The sequence below is a fragment of the Acomys russatus genome, chromosome 19, assembly GCF_903995435.1.
Source record: "Acomys russatus chromosome 19, mAcoRus1.1, whole genome shotgun sequence".
Lineage (NCBI taxonomy): Eukaryota > Metazoa > Chordata > Mammalia > Rodentia > Muridae > Acomys > Acomys russatus.
In genome coordinates this window covers 14,470,287-14,492,065 of record NC_067155.1, presented here as the reverse complement: position 1 = coordinate 14,492,065, position 21,779 = coordinate 14,470,287, and the positions used below count along the sequence as shown (strand labels likewise).

The 21,779-nt window shown below is 50.7% G+C and overlaps 2 protein-coding genes across 2 annotated transcripts in view; both read left to right on the top strand.

The window, feature by feature from the left end:
* The window catches only part of LOC127203739 (zinc finger protein 235-like), a 211,637-nt gene that overhangs the window by 150,081 nt on the left and 39,777 nt on the right, over positions 1–21,779 (top strand). The window lies entirely within an intron of this gene.
* LOC127203220 (poliovirus receptor-like) overlaps positions 9,049–21,779 on the top strand; it is a 15,731-nt gene continuing 3,000 nt past the window's right edge. Inside the window, exons 1-7 of the mRNA XM_051162015.1 lie at positions 9,049–9,181; positions 10,072–10,320; positions 12,907–13,312; positions 14,571–14,902; positions 16,109–16,223; positions 19,423–19,682; positions 20,950–21,081. Of these exons, the coding sequence (XP_051017972.1) occupies positions 9,049–9,181; positions 10,072–10,320; positions 12,907–13,312; positions 14,571–14,902; positions 16,109–16,223; positions 19,423–19,682; positions 20,950–21,081 (1,627 nt within the window). The remainder of the gene's footprint in view (positions 9,182–10,071; positions 10,321–12,906; positions 13,313–14,570; positions 14,903–16,108; positions 16,224–19,422; positions 19,683–20,949; positions 21,082–21,779) is intronic.

Here is a 21,779-nt window from a genome sequence, read left to right as displayed (position 1 = left end):
GTGATGTCTGCCACCTTAAATGCCAAAAGGGAGCACTTGTGTTGATCAGTGATGTCTGCCACCTTAAATGCCAAAAGGGAGCACTTGTGTTGATCAGTGATGTCTGCCACCTTAAATGCCAAAAGGGAGCACTTGTGTTGATCAGTGATGTCTGCCACCTTAAATGCCAAAAGGGAGCACTTGTGTTGATTAGTGATGTCTGCCACCTTAAATGCCAAAAGGGAGCACTTGTGTTGGTTAGTGATGTCTGCTAGAAATTTAAACTGAAATAATTCTCTGTTTGTTTCTTAACCGTCAGTTATTATTCTTGGGCTTCTCCACAGCAGGGGGATCGCTCTGGTGAACTGAACTGACCGGCTAGCAGCTCCGCAGAAGTGCCTTTTATTGATTGTCACACAAAACCTCTTTCCAGATCTACGAGTTATCTTAGGGAGCCACTATCTAAGCAAATACAGTCAGTATAAGAACTCCAGGTTTGCCAGCAACGTCTTACGACTGGGGTCATGCTAAGGCTCTGAAATTCCCGAGAGAGAGCAGCCCCATAAATTCTGGGTAACAACAATCAGTGACTATTTACACGAGAGCACACATCAAGGCTCCAGGGTGAATGTCGGATGCAGTGGCTTATCTAAAACTCGGCTACACCCAGGGGAAGTCAGAACTCCTGCCAAGTTCAGGGCCTATTCATAGCCAGCTGTGACTCACCAGAAACACAGAGACACTTCCAGCCTGCTTTGACAGTCTGGATGCTCACTGCCGAGATGACTCAGAGCGCCTCCTAGGTAGCGGGATCCGCGCTCCACACCGGTGACTGAGGTGGGTGCTGCCCCTCCCCCGCAGGGGTGTCACACAGGACTCTCGCCCCAGCCCTGTCCTTGTATCCTGGGGTCCCCAGCCCCTCCCCTATCTACACGCTCCAGCCCCACTTCCCACTATCCACTCTCTCTCTCTCTTCCTCAAGTCCCTCTCTCTCTCTCTTCATCAGGAGAAAATGCTCTCTAAAATAAGTCTCTTGATTTAATAATTAGAAATAAGAAAGAAGATAATAGGATTCCAGGCAGGCAACAGATATTAGATTATATGAGGTTTAATTAAGTGAGCATGGGAGGGAGAAGGAAGGAGGAAGGGGTATCCCAGAGAGAGAGAGAGAGAGAGAGAGAGGGGAGAGAGGGAGAGAGCAGGAAAAGTAAGAGGGAGCCATGAGGAGGCCTTTATAATCTTGGGCAGGGCCACGCCCCCGTGGCAGGTCGGCAATGACATCACAGGTAGGCAGACTGAAGCAGAGTCCTAACACACACCTTGGCATGGGCGCGCCATGGCACCCCCCTCACCACATTATGTTTCACAGCAGTGGGGAGGAAACAGGACTGTTGGGAGCCCTGGTTAGTCATTAAGGGTGCAGCACTTGAAGGGCATGTTTTGTTTCCTTCTCTGGACTTTCAAAAGAAGAGAGAGAGAGAGAGAGAGAGAGAGAGAGAGAGAGAGAGAGAGAGAGAGAGAGAGAGAGAGAACCCATTGTTACCAGGAGGGAGGCACCAGAGGAAGTCAGAGCTCGCACCTTCAGAGAGGACGGGCAGTAGGGCCTGTTCACCAGGGTCTGAATTCTAGCACTTTTCCTACTTAGCCAGGAACGGAAAAAGAAAAAAACATTTGTCCCATTTTTCCGAGGTGCCAAGGGAAGGGGCTGGGAACTGACACAGCTGTGTTTACCTTAGAGAAAATGAGAGTTAGCAAGCGACAAAAAGGTCCCTGCATCAGAAGAAGCCCTCTTCCTGCCTGCCTTCCTTCCATTGTTTTATTTTGTGACTTCTTATTGACTCAGGGAGGGCCACGGATGGCCTTGAACTCTTTTTTGGGAGGGGCACGGAGGGTGTTTCGAGACAGGGTTTCTCTGTGTAGCCTTGGCTGTCCTAGACTCACTTTGTAGACCAGGCTGGCCTCGAACTCACAGCAACCTGCCTGCCTCTGCCTCCCGAGTGCTGGGACTAAAGGTGTGCGCCACCACACTAGGCAGACCTTGAACTGTTAATTCCCATGCTTCTATTTCCCACGTGGTGGGACTGACACACCAGGTTCACGTCATGCTGAGCGCGGAGCCTAGGGCATGGTCCACGCTTGGCAAGCACTCTGCCACTGCGCTGTGTCGCCAGTCTCCGTGTGGAACTCTATAGCTCCCTCCTGAAGGTTGAAGTGGATAGGAAGAGAGTGCCCGGCGAGGTGACACAAGGTGGGCACCACCTCCCTCCCACACACACACCAGATTTACCCTGCAGCCCATCCCAGCCTGGGAGATTCCGTCAGATTCCCACTAAGGGAAGCAGGAGTCTGTCTTCACTTGCTTTTTGTTTTTTGGGGAGACAAAGTCTCATGTAGTCCCAGCTACATACCACCCAAGTAAAGAAGGCGGAGATTAGCTTTTGTTGGCGTGTGTGTGTGTGTGTGTGTGTGTGTGTGTGTGTGTGTCTGTGTGTGGTATATTTTCCTATATCATATGTGTTGACACGTATATACGCACAAGTACCTGTGCATGTGATGACAGGATATGGAATCATCTCTCCCCACCTTCGTTTTGTTTTGTTCTGTTCTGTTTTGTTTTGTTTTGTTTTGTTTTGTTTGAGACAGGGTCTCTCTGTGTAGCCCTGGCTGTCCTGGACTCGCTTTGTAGACCAGGCTGGCCTCGAACTCACAGAGATCCGCCTGCCTCTGCCTCCCGAGTGCTGGGATTAAAGGCGTACGCCACCATGCCTGGCTTGTTTTTTGTTTTGTTTTTTGAGACAGGGTTTCACTATGTAGCCCTGGCTGTCATGGAACCTGCTCTGTAGGCCAGGCTGGCCTCGGACTCACAGAGATCTCCCTGCTTCTGCCTTGCCAGATGCTGGGATTACAGGCGTGTGCCACCAAACCCAGCTTCAGAAAAAAAAAAATTTTTTTAACAGATTTAAACATGGGCATTAAGAAAGAAAGAGGAGACCCTTAGGAAAAAGATAGTTCATTACCTAAAGTGGAGGAACAGGCTCAAGGCACCTTATAAAACATTTTTATTTTTTTTATGTTTGTGCACATGTGTGCAGGTGTCTGCAGTGGCTGGAGGTGTCAGATCCCTTGGAGCTGGAGTTGCAGACAGTTGTGAGACACTGGACATGGGTGCCAGGAACCCAACTTGGGTCCTGTAGAAGAGCAGGAGGCTCTTTTTTTTTTTTTTTTTTTTTTAAGATTTATTTATTTATTTTATATATGAGTGCTTTATCTGTAAGCACACCCAGAAGAGGGCATCGGATCCCAATATAGATGGTTCTGAGCGACCATGTGGTTGCTGGGAATTGAACTCTTAACCACTGAGCCATCTCTCCAGTTCGAGCAGGAGGCTCTTAACTGCTGGGCTGTCTCTCCAGCCTTCATATACGTTGTTAAGGTGGCTTCTGAAACTACGCGGTTTAAAAGACATTTGGGGTAGGTTGGGTTCTTTGAATTACATTTAGTCTTTGTGTGTGTGTGTGTCTGTGTCTGTGTGTGTCTGTGTAGGTCAGAGGACAGTCACTTTTCTCCTTCCTCCAGGTGGGTCTTGGGGATGCAATTCAGGTTCTCAGATGTGGTGACAAGTGTCTTTACCCACTTAAGTCATCTCACAGGCCTTGGATTTTGGCTTTTGAGTCAGGGTCTCATGTAGGTCTGGCTGGCCTAGAACTGACTGCAGCTCACTGGCTTGCTGTGGGTGTCTGAATGAGAATCGCCCCCAACCCCATTCCTGCTCTCTCCCTTCCCCTCCCTCCTTCCCTCTCCCCTCTTTCCCCTCCCCCTGCCCCTCCACATGTGTGTGTGTGTGTGTGTGTGTGTGTGTGTGTGTGTGTGTATGTGTGTGTGTGTATTTGAATGTTCGGTCCCCAGTTGATGAATCCTTTGGGAAGGATTAGGAGGTGTGGCTTTGTTGGAGGAGGTGTGTCCCCCAGGGCGGGCTCTGTAGTTCCAAAAGCCCACGCCAGGTCAGGTCCGGTCTCTTGTCTCTGTCTCCTTCTGCCTGCTGCCTCTGGATTGGGTACAAGGCTCTCGGCTACTGCCTCAGCATGAGCCCTGTCTGTCCCCCACCATGATGGTCCTGGACTCACCCTTGAAAACCGTAAGCCGACCCCCCCAAATAAATGCTTTCTTTATAAGCACCATGCCTGTGTCGTGGTGTCAAAGTGAGCTAAAGCACTCACTTTGAATTCCTCCAGGCTCCAAGTTTGGAGATTGCTTTTTTTTTTTTTGATAAATGAGATGAATCGCAGGGCTGTTCCTGAGCAGCTGGTTGGGGGTGACAAACAACTGTGAGTCAAGACGATCAAAATAAATGATCCCTGTCTAGGCTTCCGGTTTGCTTAGCGGCACACTGAACTGTTAGCCAAGTGGAAAAGCTGGTTCGGGGGCTGGAGAGATGGCTCAGTGGTTAAGAGCACTGTCTGCTCTTCCAAACGACCCGGGTTCAGTTCCCAGCAACGACATGGCAGCTCACAACTGTCTGTAACTCCAGTTCCAATGGTTCTGACACCCTCACACCAATGCACATAAAATAAAATTAAATGAATTATTTAAAGAAAGAAAAGCTGGTTCATGATTTGGGGATCTTATGGGTGCATGATTTGGGGATCTTATGGGTGCAAGCAGGGAGACAACAAAGATAACAGCCATGGGGTTGGGGTGAAAAGATGGCTCAGGGGTTAAGAGCAGGGATGGCGCTTGCAGAGAGGACTTAGGTTTGGTTCCCTGCACTTACCCTGAATGGCTCACGACCACCTGTAACCACCAGAAGATCACACGGCTTCTCCTTAGTCACTACGCACGCGCACACACACGCGCACACACGCACACACGTGCACACACGTACACATGCACACACGCGCGCACACACACACACCAGGAGATCAAACAGCTTCTCCTTAGGCACTATGCATGCGCACACACGCGCACACACGCGCACACACGCACACACGCGCACACACACCAGGAGATCAAACGGCTTCTCCTTAGTCACCACACACACACACACACACACACACACACACACACACACCAGGAGATCAAACGGCTTCTCCTTAGTCACCACACACACACACACACACACACACACACACACACACACACACCGTACTCGCATAAGTAAAATTAAAAAGAAAAAAAAAGCAAACGTCTTACATGCTTGAGTCTTAAGCAGGATTCACTGCTATTTTATTTTATTTCTTCTCCTTTTAAAAATTTACCTCCTGTGGTGTTTGAGGCAGGGTCTCCTTGTAGCCCAGGCTGGTCTCAAACTTGTTATATAGCTAAGGATGACCTTGAACTTTGATCCTCTGCCCTCTGCCTCCCAAGAGCTGGGATGCAGGACTCAGGACACCACACTCTTTCCCTGTCACACTGTGCAGCCCTGGAACTCACTCTGTGTAGACCAGGCTGGCCTCTGTCTCCTGCGTGCTGGGATTAAGGATGGTTGCCACCAGGACCAGCTCACATCTGAAATTTTTTTTACAAAAAGCGCTTTTGTGCCAACTTTGAGCACCTGAGTAGAAACCACACTTGCTCTGCCAACACAGGCCGCTCCTGTCAGCAATGTGGCAATGCCTTCCAAGACACACATGCCTTTCACCTCCTCAGGGAGCCACAAGGAGGACAGCACATCTGTGGGAAGCGCCAGGCAGCCCAGCACACTTTACCACTTTGCTTGGTCTTATCTGGGTGCCAAGGTTAACAAAACCAAGTCTTCAGGCTTGGTTCCAGGTGCCTCTCCTCACCGAGCCTTCTAGTCAGCCCTTGCCTCATTTCCCATAAACACTGACTCTGCTCCATGCCGTCTTTTCTACAGTGAAGTCAAGGCTAAGGGACTTCCTCAAGTTGCTGGCATTAGATCCTGGGCCACCGCCGACAAAGGCCACACACGTCAAAGCCACAAACCAGATCTGTCCCTCCTGAAATTGCACTTGTCGACTGAAGTTCTCCAACACTGGAAAAAAAAAAAAAAAAAAAAAAAAAAAAAAAAAAAAAAAGCCACATCCTCTATGTTAAAGATTCTCTGAGGCTGATGGACCGACCGACCGACTTCACGATTGTTGCTGATCCAATGCCCAATCATCCAAAGCTGTCTTTAGTGCCTCATAACAGCCATTCCTTGCCCACGTCTGTGTCTAATCTAATGTCTCTTTCGCCATCACGTGGGAACCTGCGGTCTTTACAAATCGCCCATCTGCGCCAACCCCAAAGGCAAGGAATGCTGTCGGACAGCATCAGGCATCTGCTGCTGACACCTCGGTGTTGTCATCCCTGGTCCCTGGTCCTCGCTGGCCTACTTACTCCTTGCTATGGTAGACACCACCGCGATCGATCAGAAACAACTTGGGAAGGAAGAAGGTTTATTTCGGCTTACGGGTTACAGGGCAGCATGGAGGGAAACCGAGGCAGGAACTCAAGACAGGAGCTTGAAACAGAGCCGTGGAGGCATGCTGCTTAATGCAGAGAGGGTCTCTTTGGGGCTGGAGAGATGGTTCTGCTCTTAAGGGCACTGTCTGTTCTTCCAAAGGTCCTGAGTTCAATTCCCAGCAACCACATGGTGGCTCACAACCATCTATAATGAGATCTGGTGCCCTCTTCTGGCTTGCAGGTGTACATGGAGGCAGAACACTGTGTATGTAATAAATAGATAAATATTTTTTTAAAAAAAGAGAGAATCTCTTGTGTACTGTCTGGAGACATCACCTCTCCATAGAAAGCTGACGGCCTGTTAGCTGAGGCAGGAAACAGGAAGCGGGAGCTCGGGCAGAGAGAGATGAACTCTGGAATAGAGGCAGAGAAGAGACTCTCCCCAGACCCTGAGAAACATGGATGCATGAAACCAGCCATGTGGCACACAAAGAGGCAAAAGTAAGTTATGAGCTAGTTGGAGAATAGGCCAAAGAGTGTGACCATTTATTTATCATGAATAAAGTCTCAGAGTCATTATTTTGGGAACTGGGGCATGGGAGGGAAAGCCATGATTATTAAGGTTACAGCTTACCAGCTTATTCTCTGGGTCATATTCCTGCGTAGGGACAGTACCGCCCACAGTGGACTGGGTTCTCTATCCACCAGCAATCAAGAGAATGCCCATAGAATAGACATGGCTATAGGCCAATCTAATGAAGGCCATACCTTAAGTGAGGTTCACTTTACCACGGTGTATCAAACTGACAAGCAAGATCAGCCATTATTTGTGCCTATCCAATGCCTGGAATTCACTATGTAAGTCGGGCTGGCCTGGAGCTCAGAGAGATCCCTCTGCCTCTGCCTCTGCCTTCCCAGTGCTGGGACTAAAGACGTGTGCCACCACGCCTGGCCTGGAACCCTTTCGTTGGAACACCAAGCTGAATCCATGATCCCAAGACAAGGCCACTTGTGTGGGCTCCAAAATCAACTCTCTCTATTCTCTGTGAAGTGAGAGTGTGTTTTTTCTTTTTCTTTTTCTTTTTCTTTTTCTTTTCTTTCTCTCTCTCTCTCTCTCTCTCTCTCTCTCTCTCTCTCTCTCTCTGGTTTTTCCAGACACGGTCTCTCTGTGTAGCCCTGGCTGTCCTAGACTCGCTTTGTAGACCAGGCTGGCCTCAAACTCACAGCGATCCGCCTGCCTCTGCCTCCCGAGTGCTGGGATTAAAGGCGTGTGCCACCACGCCCGGCTCTAGAAGATCTTTTTATTGTTGCATAAAAAGGCACCTTCGGCAAGGCAATCTCCACACACCAAGAAGACCTCTTATCTGATCTAGGGGTTGTTTTGAAAGCCCCGGATACCTAAGGTAGTTAGTTCTCAACCATATGAGACTTCCTGTTTTGCCAGTTATGGCTTAAGACTGAGACATGCAAAAGCTCCCAGAACCCTTCAAAAGGACAACCCCATAAAACCCCAGGCAACAGTCAGTTACAGAAAGGAGACCTCAAAGCTTAGGGGGCCACCACTCCAGATCCATGCCAGATGCAAGGGGTCTCCTACAAGCTCCCACCTCTCCTCCTCCCAGTGCCCGTTCCTTGATAACCCCGAAGAATTTCTCCCTTTCACTTCTCCTTGCTTCCCCCAAATGAAATAAACTTTTATAAACTTTTCCCTCCTCGCCCAGGGAGTGGCTACTTGTGTTTCTTTAGAGCACCCTTCACGTTCCTCAGCCCCTGACCTCCGGCTGCTCGCCGAGGCACCGCCATACTCACACCCGTATGAAATGTACACACAATATATATATATATATATATATATATATATATATATATATATATATATATATATATATTTTTTTTTTTTTTTTGGTTTTTCCAGACAGGGTTTCTCTGTGTAGCCTTGGCTGTCTTGGACTCCCTTTGTAGACCAGGCTGGCCGCGAACTCACAGTGATCCGCCTGCCTCTGCCTCCCGAGTGCTGGGATTAAAGGCGTGCGCCACCACGCCCGGCTTGGAAACAAATGTTTAAAAAAAAAAAAAAAAAAAAAAACAGCAAAAGAAAACCCAAAAAACAAAAACGTGACATGCACCTGTAATCCCAGCACTCGGGAAGCAGAGGCAGGCAGAGCTCTGTGAGTTCGAGGCCAGCCTGGTCTACAAAGCGAGTCCAGGGCAGCCAAGGCTACACAGAGAAAACCAGTCTTGAAACACCCGCCTCCTCCCCCAAAAATGTAAAGGTTGGTATCAACTTCCTCAGGAATCTGAAGTTTCCACCTCTTTCACTTCAGGAAGCTGACAAGCTCTGTGTGTGTGTGTGTGTGTGTGTGTGTGTGTGTGTGTGTGTGTGTAAGAGGTTGGCCAGAAAGAAAGACCAGAGACTCAAAGCCAGAACAGCCTTTGCGTGAGAAAGTACTAGAGGCGCTGTGTTGGAGCGAGAAAGGAGAAGGAATTGGAGTATTTTCCTTTTGGTGGCGGAGAGGGGGAGGAGTGGTTTCAAGACAGCGTTTCTCTGTGTAGCTTTGGCCATCCAGGAACTCTCTCAGTAGGTCAGGCTGGCTTCCAGCTCACTAAGACAGTCTGCGTCACAGCAGTGGGGAGGGCTGACGTAAAGGGGAACCCCACCGCTTCATGACAGCATCGTCAAAAGAGTGGCCACAGGCGCCCAGTGTGGAAATGCCTCAGAAGGATTCAAGAAAATCCAAAGATTTCCAGGAGACCTGGAAAATTCAGAAATTAATTCAGACCCCAGAGCGGACCTGGGGTGGGGGGAGAGGCGCACACCTGTCATTCCTACACTCAGACGTGATGGCAGGAAATCAGGGGTTCAAGGTTTGCCTAGAACTGTGGTTCTCAACCCCAACAGAGATGCCGCATATATTAGATACTTACATTATGATTTATGACGGTAGCAAAATTACGTTTATAAGTAGTAATAAACATTCTATGTTGGGGGGGGGGGTCTCCGCAGCATGTGGAACTGTACCAAAGGCTCGCAGCGCGTTAGGAAGGCTGAGAGCGACTGGCCTAGAACATTCAGTCTGAAGGCCAGCCTATTCCTTTTTGAGACAGGGTTTCACAGTCACCCTAGCTGGCCTGGAACTCTCTCTATGTGGACCAGGCTGACACAGAACTCACAGATCTGCCTGCCTTCCAGAGCGCTGGGATTAAAGACGCTCCGAATCTAGCTACACCCACCCCCCCTCCTCCCCAATTGTTATTAATTTTTTAAAAAAGAAAAAAGAAAGAAAGCCCGGATGGCCTCATAAGGCCCAGGCTGGCCTCAAAGTCGCTAATGTAGTAGGAGACTTTGAACTTCTCATCCTCCTGCCTCAGTGCCCCTCCCCGCCCAAGTCCTGAGACAGCAGCTTTACCTAACAGTAAGTGTCTGTGTGGGGACCCCAAGCCGCCAGGCCAGCTACGGAGGAGCAAGGAACGTTTTTCTTCCCTTCCCCCGCCCCACCTCCACCCCGCTTTCTTTTTCCCCTTCTACATTACTGTTGGTTGAGACATGGTCTCACTTTAGCCCAGACCCACCTGATGTGGCCCACTCTCAGACACACAGCGGGTCCTGCAGCTGCAGCCTCCGGAGTGCTGGACCTTGAGACTCGTTCTCTTTACCCTTTCCACCCCGGCCACCCCAACTGGTGACAGGTTTGACCACGCCTGCGCAAGAGGCGTGCCACTCCCGCGCGCCGCCGGGACTCAAGCAGTCCGCTCCCAGCTCTTTGAGAGACCAGACGCTTCCGCGGAGCTGCCGGGATCCCTGTGGACCGAGAAGACCATCGCCCCCACCCCTGAACCGTATGGCCCACTCCACCCGTCCTTCCCTGTCGCGGGTGTCGCGGATGCTGCTGTCGGCGCTGCTGCTGCTGCCGTTCTACTGCGCGCCTGGAAGAGCGAGTGAGTAGCGCCCGGGTCCCCGCGGTGGCCCCCCTCGGACGCACCCCAGGGGGGAGCCCCCCAAAAGCCTCCCAATCTCTTCTTCCCGTCCCAAAGTCCTAAATCCGATTCAGGCGTAGAGATTCCTAAATCTAGATTCCAGAAAAGTCCAGAGATTCCAGAAAAGAAAAAAAAAAAAATCGTGTATGATGGTTCACACTGGCCGTGCTAGTATCCCAAAGGATACAAGAGAATTGCCCTGAGTTCCAGGGTAGCCTAGGCTCCAGACTAACACCCCGACATCTACCGCCCCCCCCCGTCTCCGCACCCCGCCCCCACGCCAAACACGAGCACACAGACACTAAATAATTTTTGAAGTTATGAAATAAATAGCAATATGCATTCCGAAGCGGGGGGTGGGGGTGGGGGGTGGGAACACTACAGGGTGATTTCAAGCCGGGTAACCTTAGCTTCAGCGGCCCCACCCTCCTCGCCAGCAGGCCCCACGTGACTCAACTTTGGTTCATTCCTTCAGTGGGTCAGCCTTTATGTTTGCTGAATTGGGAGACTGAAGCCAGCCTCTCACGGATGCGGGGGGTGGGGTGGGGAGGGTGGGGGGCGGCGGGGCCCTCGGGGCTGTTCTAACGCAGGGTTGAGCACCTCCGGGTCCCCTTCACGCATACCTATGCAGGAGCTCTGGGCTTAATGGTGCCCGGTGACTCATTGATGGGCTCCGTTGTTTCAGTGGGTGGATCGGGAGCATTCACACACAGAGAGAGAGAGAGACCGAGGGGGGGGGGGGGGGGAGAGGGAGAGGGAGAGAGCGCCAGCACTCGGGAAGCAGAGGCAGGTGGAAGGCCAGCCTGGTGTAGAGAGAGTTCTAGGACAACCAAGGCCACATTTCCAGTGACCTCAAGACCTATAGTGGTCCAAGCCTATAGTCCTGTACTAAGATTTCTGAGACAGGAGGATCTCAAGTTTGAGTGTATCCTGAGCTATGTACGAGAGACTCTCCCTAAAAAGTAAGCACCTGAAGCTGGGTACTGTAATGGCGTACTTAACCTAGCATACTGCAAGCTCCGAGTTCGCACCTACACGAGGCGTGCCCACCATCCCAGCACTCCGTAGGTAAGGGCAGGAGAATCAGAGAAGCTCAGGGTCATTATTAATGAGTTTGAGGACAGCCTCGGATAACTAAATAGAAAGACTTCTTTCTAGATCCACCCTTAAAGGGAGTAAATCTACTGGGGGGACTGTCCATGGCCGTTTGCATCTGTGCTAGAGATTCCATTCTTCGGGTGCAGAAACTGAGGCTGCAAGTACAGTGCAGCCCCGTGCAGGTGGGCACCCACAGCTCACCTGGGCATCCCCGCGGCAGGGCTCGGGGTTCCAGAACTATTATCCCTGCCATCAGAAATGCCTCACGCTATAGTCACTAATGTCGAGGGCCTACTGTGTGTTGGGCTAAAGACAGAAAGAGTCTCACATAGGGCCTAGTGACTATGAATGGCCCAGGTTCAAATCCCACCTTGTCATCTTACGCCTGTGTGATCCCCTAGCAAGTTCTTCTATGTCTCCATTACCCCATTTATACGTGGTGCGCCCGTCCCAGGCATGGTGGCGCACGCCTTTAATCCCAGCACTCAGGAGGCAGAGGCAGGGAGGATTGTTGTGAGTTCGAGGCCAGCCTGACCTACAAAGCTAAGAACAGCCAAGGCTACACAGAGAGACCCTGTCTCAAAAAACAAACAAACACACAAATAAAAATCATGGAACTTAGGAGGCAGAGGCAAGCAGATCTCTGAGTTCCAGGCCAGCTTGGTCTATACACTGAAATCCTGGCAATAGAAACAACAACAAGTCAGGCAGTGGTGGCACACGCCTTTAATCCCAGCACTCGGGAGGCAGAGGCAGGCGGATCTCCATGAGTTCAGGGCCAGCCTGGTCTACAGAGGGAGTTCCAGGACAGCCAGAGCTGTTACAGAGAAACCCTGTCTTGAAGAAACACACACACACACACACATACACACACACACACAAAACAAAACAAAAAAAGTAACAACAGTACTACTACTACTAATAAATAATTTTACTTTATAACAATGATGATTTTGTTTTATTTTGGTTTGGTTTGTGTGTTTTATTTTGTTGTGTTTTTTCCTTCGAGACAGGGTTTCTCTGTGTAGTCTTGGCTGTCCTGGACTCTTTTTGTAGAGCAGGCTGGTCTCAAACTCACATCGATCCGCCTGCCTCTGCCTCTCGAGTGCTGGGATTAAAGGCGTACACCCCCGTGCCCGGCTATGATTATTATTTCATAAGTAAAATAAGGGGCTGGCTGGAGAGATGGCTCATCAGTTAAGAACATTGGCTGCTTTCCCCACCCCCCTTGAGACAGGGTTTCTCTGTGTAGCCTTGGCTATCCTGGCCTCACTTTGTAGACCAAGCTGGCCTCGAACTCACAGCGATCCGCCTGCCTCTGCCTCCGGAGTGCTGGGATTAAAGGCGTGCGCCACCACCGCCCAGTGCATGCAACCTGCATAAACTTGAATAAACACGTATTTAAAATAAACGAGTTTAGGTGAATTAATAACGCCTCTGGTTTTCCAGGTGCCATCGTCGCCGTGCAGGTGCTCCCCAATGCGACTGGCTTCTTGGGCGAGTCTGTAAACTTGTACTGTAGTCTGGCTTCTGAGAATGATACGAAAATCTCCCAGATAACGTGGATGAGGAAGATGCCAGATGGAAATAGCCGTCCCGTCGCCGTCTTCAGCCCCACGAAGGGGCCCAGCATCCCTGAGTCAGAGAGGGTGAGATTCTTGTCTGCCAAGCTGCAAGAGGACCTGAGAAACGGGTCTCTGTCCATCTCGCACTTGCGTGCTGAAGATGAAGGCAGTTATGAGTGCCACTTTACCACGTTCCCCACAGGAAGCAAAGGTGATGCTGTCCGGCTACAGGTGCTTGGTAAGTGTTGGGGTGAGGAGAAGGAACCCCCGGGGCCCGGAGGAGCATGGAAGTAGGCAAAGCAAGTAGACGCCCTTGGGACATGACGCATCCTCCATTTGTTCAGACCCGGTGTGGGAGAAGTCAGAGGATCCAGGCAGGATCTCATGTAGCCCAGGCTAGCCTTCAACTTGCTAGGTAGCTGAGGAGGACCGTGACCTATAGATGTTGCACCGCAGTCCCCGACTCTACCTTTTTGGTATGTGGTCTCCCTATATAACCCTGGCTGACCTGGAACCAAGCTGGCCTCACAGTCTCAGCTATTCTCCTGCCTCTGCCTTCTAAGGGAGTGCACCATCACACCTGGCTATCCCTTCCTTTTTTAAATCAAATAATATTTATGGATCTATGTACCAAAGAGCATTAAATTATATATATGTGTGTGTGTGTGTGTGTGTGTGTATACACACACACGTATACATTTATATAGTAGAAATATATACATAAATATAATATATATGCAAAGGACTCCATAAGAGTATGTTGGAGCCCCTGGAACTGGAGTTAGAGACAGTGGTAAGCTATCATGTGGGTGCTGGTACTTGACCCTGGGTCCTCAAGAAGATCTTCTGGACTCTTAACCACTGAGCTATCATCTCTCCAGCTCCTCCTAAAGGCCCTTCTGGCAGCTTGACCTGTGTATCTCTTTGGCATATAGACTTGTCTGCATTACCTGGCTCTTCAGAAACTGAGTTGAGGTTTTATTTAATATTTTTCATTATATTTTATTTATTCACATGCCTGTGCACATGTGTCATTGTTGTGCCTGAGACGGTTGGAGGACGAAGGTACAGGAGTTGTCCCTCTACCGTGTGAGTCCCAGGGGATCGAACTCAGGCTATAAGGCTTGGCAGCAAGCACCTATAGCCGCTGAGCCATCTTGCTGGCCGAGAGCTAGGATTTCAAAGTGGCCATCGCAGACTCTTAAACTGGCCCCCTCCAACACCAAGCATAGCAAGTAGCACATGCCTGCATTTCCACCAGGAAGGAGCCAGGAGCTAGAGGCTCATAACCTCTAGGCCAACCTTGGCTACATAGTGAGATCTCATACTTTTTTTTTTTTGGTTTTTCAAGACAGGGTTTCTCTGTGTAGCCTTGACTGTCCCGGACTGACTTTGTAGTCCAGGCTGGCCTCGAACTCACAGTGATCCACCTGCCTCCCCGAGTGCTGCGATTAAAGGCATGTGCCATCACGCCCGGCTTGAGATCTCATCTTTAAAGGGAGGGGGCGGGGCGGGGCAGAGCTTGCTTCTTACCGCTTGCTTGCGGAGCTGCCTGTGGACAAGCCTGGTAATGGTTCTTGCAGCCCGACCTAAGAACACCGCAGAGGTCCTGAATCCCAACTCCACCTCAAGGCTGCAGGACGTGGCTAAATGCGTCTCCAGCGGTGGTCGCCCTCCGGCACGGATCACTTGGTCCTCGCCTGTGAACGGAACCATCCGTGAAATTCAGAAAGAAGGGCCCGAGCCGGGCACCACAACAGTCATCAGCTCCATCGCCATGGAACCCACGAGCCAGGAAGAGAGCATGAACATCATCTGCAGGGTGGAGCATCAAAGCCTCCAGGAGCCTGACATGCTGAATATGACCCTCACCCTAAACTGTGAGTGTGCGCGCGCGCGAGCCCTAGCCCAGGCACTCCCGTAGACCTCAGGCTGTGGGGCACTGTCACTCTCTCTGCCACATGGACCCCCTACCTTTTTCTACCCTGGTTCTCAAAGGCACCCACTGTTTCCCCAACACAGCCCGCCTCCCCAATATTGTCTGACCGCTCTGCCCATCTACATTTCACTGTCCCAAACATGGGCTGGCTATGTGGACCCCGCCCCAGAGTTTGACACTGAATCCCCCGTTCGAGGTCTCATGATCCTCCTTAGTCTGCACCGCCTGGCACTGTCTACACTGGTTCATCTCTGGGCTGCCTGTCCCCTCCCTCTCCGAATCAGCACGCGTAATTAGCTGCGTTTTATGGATGGAGCTCACACTCCGAGGACCCAGGGTCACCTCCTCTAGCTGCCCAGACACTTTCTTGACAGCGACACCCACAGATTTACAACACAGACAAAGCCAGAGAGACCAACGAACACAAATAAGACACAGCAAACCTTGACTGTTTCCAAGTTTTCTTTTCTTTCTTTTGTTAGGTTTTTTGAGACAGGGTTTCTCTGTGTGTAGCCCTGGCTGTCCAGGACTCGCTGTGTAGAGCAGGCTGGCCTCGAACTCACAGCGATCCACCTGCCTCTGCCTCCAGAGTGCTGGAATTAAAGGCGTGCGCCACCATGCCTGGCCTGTCTTACTAGCTTTATGTTACTATTGTCTCCTAGTATCTTTAGGGCTGGCTCCCTAGGAATGAGCTAACCCCTTATTCAATACCATCTACTTTTCCGTCCCACACCTTGTCGATCCCAAGCTCCTCGGCAGTGTTAACACAACATCCCTTCTCAGGGAACAAGTTGAAATGGAGACTCTTCCAGTGTAGCCCAGGCTGCACTCAATCTCATGATCCTCCTGCCTCAGTCTCCCAGGTGCTGTGATTAACGCCAGCCTGGCTCCTATACAGGCTCTTGAGACATTTTGCACGCCTTCCAAGCCAGGGCCTGCTCCAGGAAGCGTCAGTTAAAGGAAGGACCTGGGAAGTCCCCTTTATGTGTCCCCCTGACTAAAGGAAGCCCAGACCTAACCATCATGGGCCAATTCCTGAAGCCTCCAAGCTGACTCCTGCTCGGGGTGGCGGGGTGGCGGAGGGGAGAAGGGGTGTCCCTCAGGCACTGCCCAGGTCTCAGCTTCAGCGTGTGTCCATTCTCTCTAGACGCACCCAAGGTGTCCATTTCTGGCTATGACAACTTGCACATTGGCCTCACTGACGTGGTCCTGACCTGTGAAGGTCGCAGCAAACCAGAGCCCATCAGCTATGAGTGGAGCACGTGAGTGACGGGGACCTAGAACTAGCTCTGTGGGAGGAGGAGGGCTGGGGTCAGGACTCATACGTCTGGGAGAGGAGGGAGAACACAGGAGCAAAAAAAAAAAGGTAGAGTCGCACGCCTTTAATCCCAGCACTGGGGAGGCAGAGGCAGGTGGATCACTGTGAGTTTCGACGCCAGCCTGGTCTACAAAGTGAGTCCAGGACAGCCAGGGCTACACAGAGAAACCCTCTCTGTGGGGCGGGAGGCGGGGGGGGGGGGGGGGGAGGAGTACCAAAAGCCAATAGAATCATTCTATAGTTCCAGTAAAATGGTCACCATGTGCCTGTGACTGGGGTTTTTAAGGGATGGTTTGATCCAGGCTGTGGTCACACCAGCAGTCCTGGGATTTTTTTCCCCCATCCTTTGGGAATCCCCTTCCCTGTACACATTAAAGGTCACAAAGAACTGGGACAATAGTTTAGTCCTGGCAAGCCCCTGAGTGAGCCCTCCAGGACAGAAGCAAATCAGTGATGCCTGGATGCCTGCCGACCATCATCCCAATCCACTTGCTCCCTGACTGCCCCGCCTCTTCTGCCCCCGGAGCTGCCAATCATCACGGGGCAGAGATGACGAAGTCAGCCTCCAAATACAGCTGGAGGCTGAGATTATATGGAAGAAAGGGAAAGGGACTTGGGAGATGGCTCAGGAGAGAAAGTGCTTGCTGTGTAAAGCATGAGGAGCTGAGGCTAATTCTCAGCCCCACATAAATGAGTATCACCCTCTCTCTCAGAGAAGAAAGGAAAAAAGGGGTGGAAAGGGTGACTGTTTGTTTTTTTTTCCTCAATGCAGGCCAGAATCCAGGGCCTCATAGATACTAGGAAAATACTTGACCACTGAGCCACACCCCCAGCCCCTCACTGGGGGATTCTAAGCAGGGGTTCTACCACTGAGCCACACCCCAACCCCTCACTGGGGGATTCTAGACAAGTTCTGTGGCACCTGTCCAAATCTATAAATAATTTAAGATAATTTTTATTTGGCTTCTTTCTTTTTTATGTTTGTTTGGTTTGGGGTTTGTTTTTAATTTGGTTTTGGTTTTGAGACAGGGTTTCTCTGTGTAGCCCTGGCTGTCCTGGACTCGCTTTGTAGACCAGGCTGGCCTCCAACTCATAGAGGTCTGCCTGCCTCTGCCTCCCAGAGTGCTGGGATTAAAGGCGTGCGCCACCATGCCTGGCAGGGTTCTTTCTTTATTTCAAAAATCATTTAGGTCAGCCATTCTAGAACTTTCAAACAGACCCATTAGTGTGTGTGCTCAACTATAGCCACCCACCTCCTTTGGTTAGTCTCGCGCGCGCGCGCGCGCACACACACACACACACCTTCTCCCCTTTTCTCTGGTCCCCAACTGTCCCAGGGGGCAGTTTCCAAACTTCTCCCTCCATCTTCTAAGCATCTCAACGTGCATAGTTTCACAACCCTGTTTCCTCTACATCTTGGTAAGAAAATTTTCCAAAAATACGCAGTCATAGGAATTTTTCAAATGAATGTTCAGAAGAAGAAGAAAAAAATCTAACCTGAGGATTCTCCCACTGATATTTCAATGCACCTCATTTGGCATTAAAAAAAAAAAAAAGTATTACATTTATTCATTTATTTTGTGGGGCATAGGCAGGCACTGCCACAGCGCACATGTGGCGGTCAGAGGACGGCAGTCAGAGGACGGCAGTCAGTTCTCTCTCCTTTCCACTGTGTGTCCTGGGGACTGAACTCAGGGTATCAGGCTTGGTGGCAAGTGCTGCGACCTGTTTAGTCATCTCACTGGCCCCATTTTTGGCCTTTTGAGACACGACTTGTTGCTACTTTTCTGCTTCAGGTTCCCAAATTCTGGGACTACAGATGTGGTCCAGGAATTGATGCCCCTTTTGCCTCTGCCTCCTGCCTGCTAGGATTTAGGATTCTTAGGGTCGTCACTAGACCATATACATATATATATATATATATATATATATATATATGTTGGTTTTTTTTTTTTTCGAGACAGGATCTCTCTGTGTAGCCTTGTCTATCCTAGACTCACTTTGTAGACCAGGCTGGCCTGGAACTCACAGCGATCCACCTGCCTCTGCCTCCCGAGTGCTGGGATTAAAGGCGTGTGCCGCCACGCCCAGCCCCCTACCCATATTTTAATGTTGTTAGATGCTATACTGTGTGTGTCAATCGATTATCTCACCAGTCCTTAGGGCCGGATGTGGCGGCGCACGCATTTGATCACATACACCCCACAGGCAGGCAGAGGCAAGCAGGTCTCTATGAGTTCAAAGGCCAGCCTGCTCTACAAAGCAGATAGGACTACATGGTTTTAAAAAAAAAAAAAAAAAAAAAAAAAAAAACCTGTGTAAAAACAAAGGGAACCAGTCCATATTGTGGGATGAGGTGACCACCTTTATATTTAAACCATGCAAGCCCATGCCTCGGTGGTTAGTGGGCAGGACCTCGCTATCCAGTCTGTGGGTACCCCACCCTCGTTTACCGGTTCTCAGTGAAAGGAAATGACATCAAGTTTTGGCAACCCTAGGCCAGAGCCTGACTCAGTGGTGGAGTACCTCTGAGTCATCTCGGGAGAACCCTCAGAAGGCCACACTTCCACATCCTCCAAATGTCTAAAAAAGATAAAGCTTAAAGCCGAAGTGGGACAGAATAGGGAAAAGGAGTTGCTTTGCTTTAGTGGGATGGGATTGTGTCACCAGGTACCTAAGCCCAGGCAGGGGCTCTGAGGGTCGAGGAAGGGGCATTGTGGGTAGAGAGGGAATGGCGTTTGCAGATGCGTTGCTGTCGATCAGTCACTGCTTCTGCAAAGGACTAAGTGAGGTGTTGGTGCCTGGAGCCCCAGGTCCCTGTGGATGCCCGCCTTGAAGAAAATGGGATGTCGAGTTACAGAGGCGAGGTTGGGCGGGAGGGGGGGGGGGGGTTGGTTTGAGTGAAGCCTGGTACTGGTTCTGGGTTAATGCGCGCCCTCTGGTGGCCGTTTGGGGAACAGCCAGAGGCGAAGACTTGATGCCAAAGCCTGGAACCAGAAAGCCACAGACAGATGCTGGCTTGCTAGCTGCTAGCCAGCATGTGGCCACAGCAGGTCTGTGTTCCCGCCGCACTGTGGGTGTTCTATCAGCAGAGGCCACCTGCTCACTATCCCTTCCCCCTCCCCCCCTCCCGCCCACATCAGGACCACAGGTCCCCTGCCCACCTCCGCTGAGCCCCAGGGCAACCGGCTCCGAATCGCCACCTTGGATGGTCTCAATAACACCATCATTGTGTGCAACGTCACCAACGCCCTAGGGTCCAGGCAGGCCCAAGTGACCATCCTACTTAAAGGTAAGCGCTGTCCTCAGAAAAGGAGGGGGGAGAGTATACAGGGTGGCCCGCAGGGATGGAATATGTCTGAGGATGGTGGCAAATCAGAGGTCACAGACTTTACCAGCCCAGGTAAAGTCCCCTGACCCAGAGACTCAGGAAAACCTCTGCGAGTGTATTGGACATAGCTATACCAGCTCCAACTGGGCAAAGTCAGACTGAAAGGGGAGTGTGGTGGGGCAGGGTTGGGGGGGTGGGGAGGAGATGGGGGGTGCGGAGGGGGTGGAGGGGTGGAGCGGGCAGCACAGAGATGGCTCAGCATATAAAGGTGCTTGCTGCCAAGCCTGAAGATCTGAGTTCAATCCCTGGCCCACTCAGTGGAGGGAAAGACCTGACTTCCACAAGGTGTTTTCCGACCTCCACTTACCCACAATGGTAGGCACATGAGCACACATAGGCAAACGCACGCATTTAAGCAACTGTATATTTACTTGGAAAAAATAAGTTGCTGAGAATGAGCTACAAGTAGGGCTAGATCCAGGTGCTAGCCCAGGAAATTTTTTTAAATATCTTTTTTGGTTTGTTGTTGTTGTTGTTTGGTTAGTTGGTTTTTCGAGACAAGGTTTCTCTGTGTGGCCTTGGCTGTCCTATACTCGCTTTGTAGACCAGGCTGGCCTCAAACTCACAGCGATCCGCCTGCCTCTGCCTCCCGAGTGCCTGATTAAAGGCGTGCGCCACCACACCTGGCTTCTTCTTTTTTTTTTTTAAACATCTTTTATCTCTGAAGCACACACCTCTCAGCACTTGGGAAGACTGATGCAGAAAGATCAAGAGCCTGAAGATCAGGACCAAGGATGTAATTTGTTTGATAGGGTACTTATTTATTATGCAGGAAGCCCTGGTTCAAATCCCGGCACCTCATCTACCGAGTGCTGTGCTGCATGCCTGTAATCACAGTGCTTGAGGGGAGAGAGGGGGAGGGAAAATGGTCATACAAGGTTATTCTTGCCTACATAGCAAGTTTGAGGTTAGCCTGGGCTACACGAACCACCCCCCTCCCAATCCCAAAACAAACAACCAAACATTCAACTGTAGAAATCATAAAATGTAGACCAGGTGTGGTGACGCACACCTTTAATCCCAGTACTTGGGAGGCAGAGGCAAACGGATCTCTATGAGTCCGAGGCTAGCCCAATCTACAAAGGGAAGTCCAGGACAGCCAAGGCTACCCTTTTTCTTTTTCTTTGTCTTGACAAAGGAAAAAAAATCATAGAATATGATCAATGCCTGAACGCTATTGATTAAGGGAGACGTGAATTCCCGATAGGAAACTTGGGGCGTTGTTTCAGAGATGCACGAAAGCTTGGTAACTGTTATCGCTTGTTTGCCCATTTTCCAGAGAACCACGAGATGCCCAAAGAATCAAGCTTAGGCGCACGGTTTATTGGCATCATCATTGGCACCATCGGCATCATCAGCATCATCGTCCTCATTATAATAGTGTTCTGGAGACGACGAAGATGCAATTGGGGTGAGTCTCTCCCTCCTCAGTGCATTCCCACATACAGTTAGCAGAGCCACTGCAAAGGAGTCTCCGCTTTCTGCAGACTTGGTCCCAAACATACACAGGCATGTGTCCCTCTATGGTACACTCAGGGAGTTGTGTTGTTGTTGTTGTTTTGGTTTTTTTTTTTTTGGTTTGGTTTGGTTTCAGTTTTTTGAGACAGGTTTTCTCTGTGTAGCCCTGGCTGTCCTGGAACTCGCTTTGTAGACCAGGCTGGCCTCAGACTCAGAGGTCTGCCTGCCTCTGCCTCCCCAAGTGCTAAGATAAAAGGAGTGCGCCAGCTCTACCACTGAGTCACACCCCCAGCCCCTCACTGAGGGATTCTAGGCAGGTGCTCTACCACTGAGCCACGCCCCCAGCCCCTCACTGGGGGATTCTAGGCAGGGGCTCTACCACTGAGCCATACCCCCAGACCCTCACTGGGGGATTCTAGGCAGGGGCTCTACCACTGAGTCACGCCCCCAGCCCCTCACTTTTCATAGACCACACTCTCTCTAAGCACTAGCTCCGAATGCCCCTGTAGTCTGCACTGGGGCCTGTGCTGTATGAAGGAAGGGGTGTGCTTTAACTGACCAACCTGCCTGCCGAAGCCTCCCAGTTACAGCGTGACCAGCCCCTCATGCGGTGCTTCATGACTGACTTTTTCCCTCAAATATGAAATAACT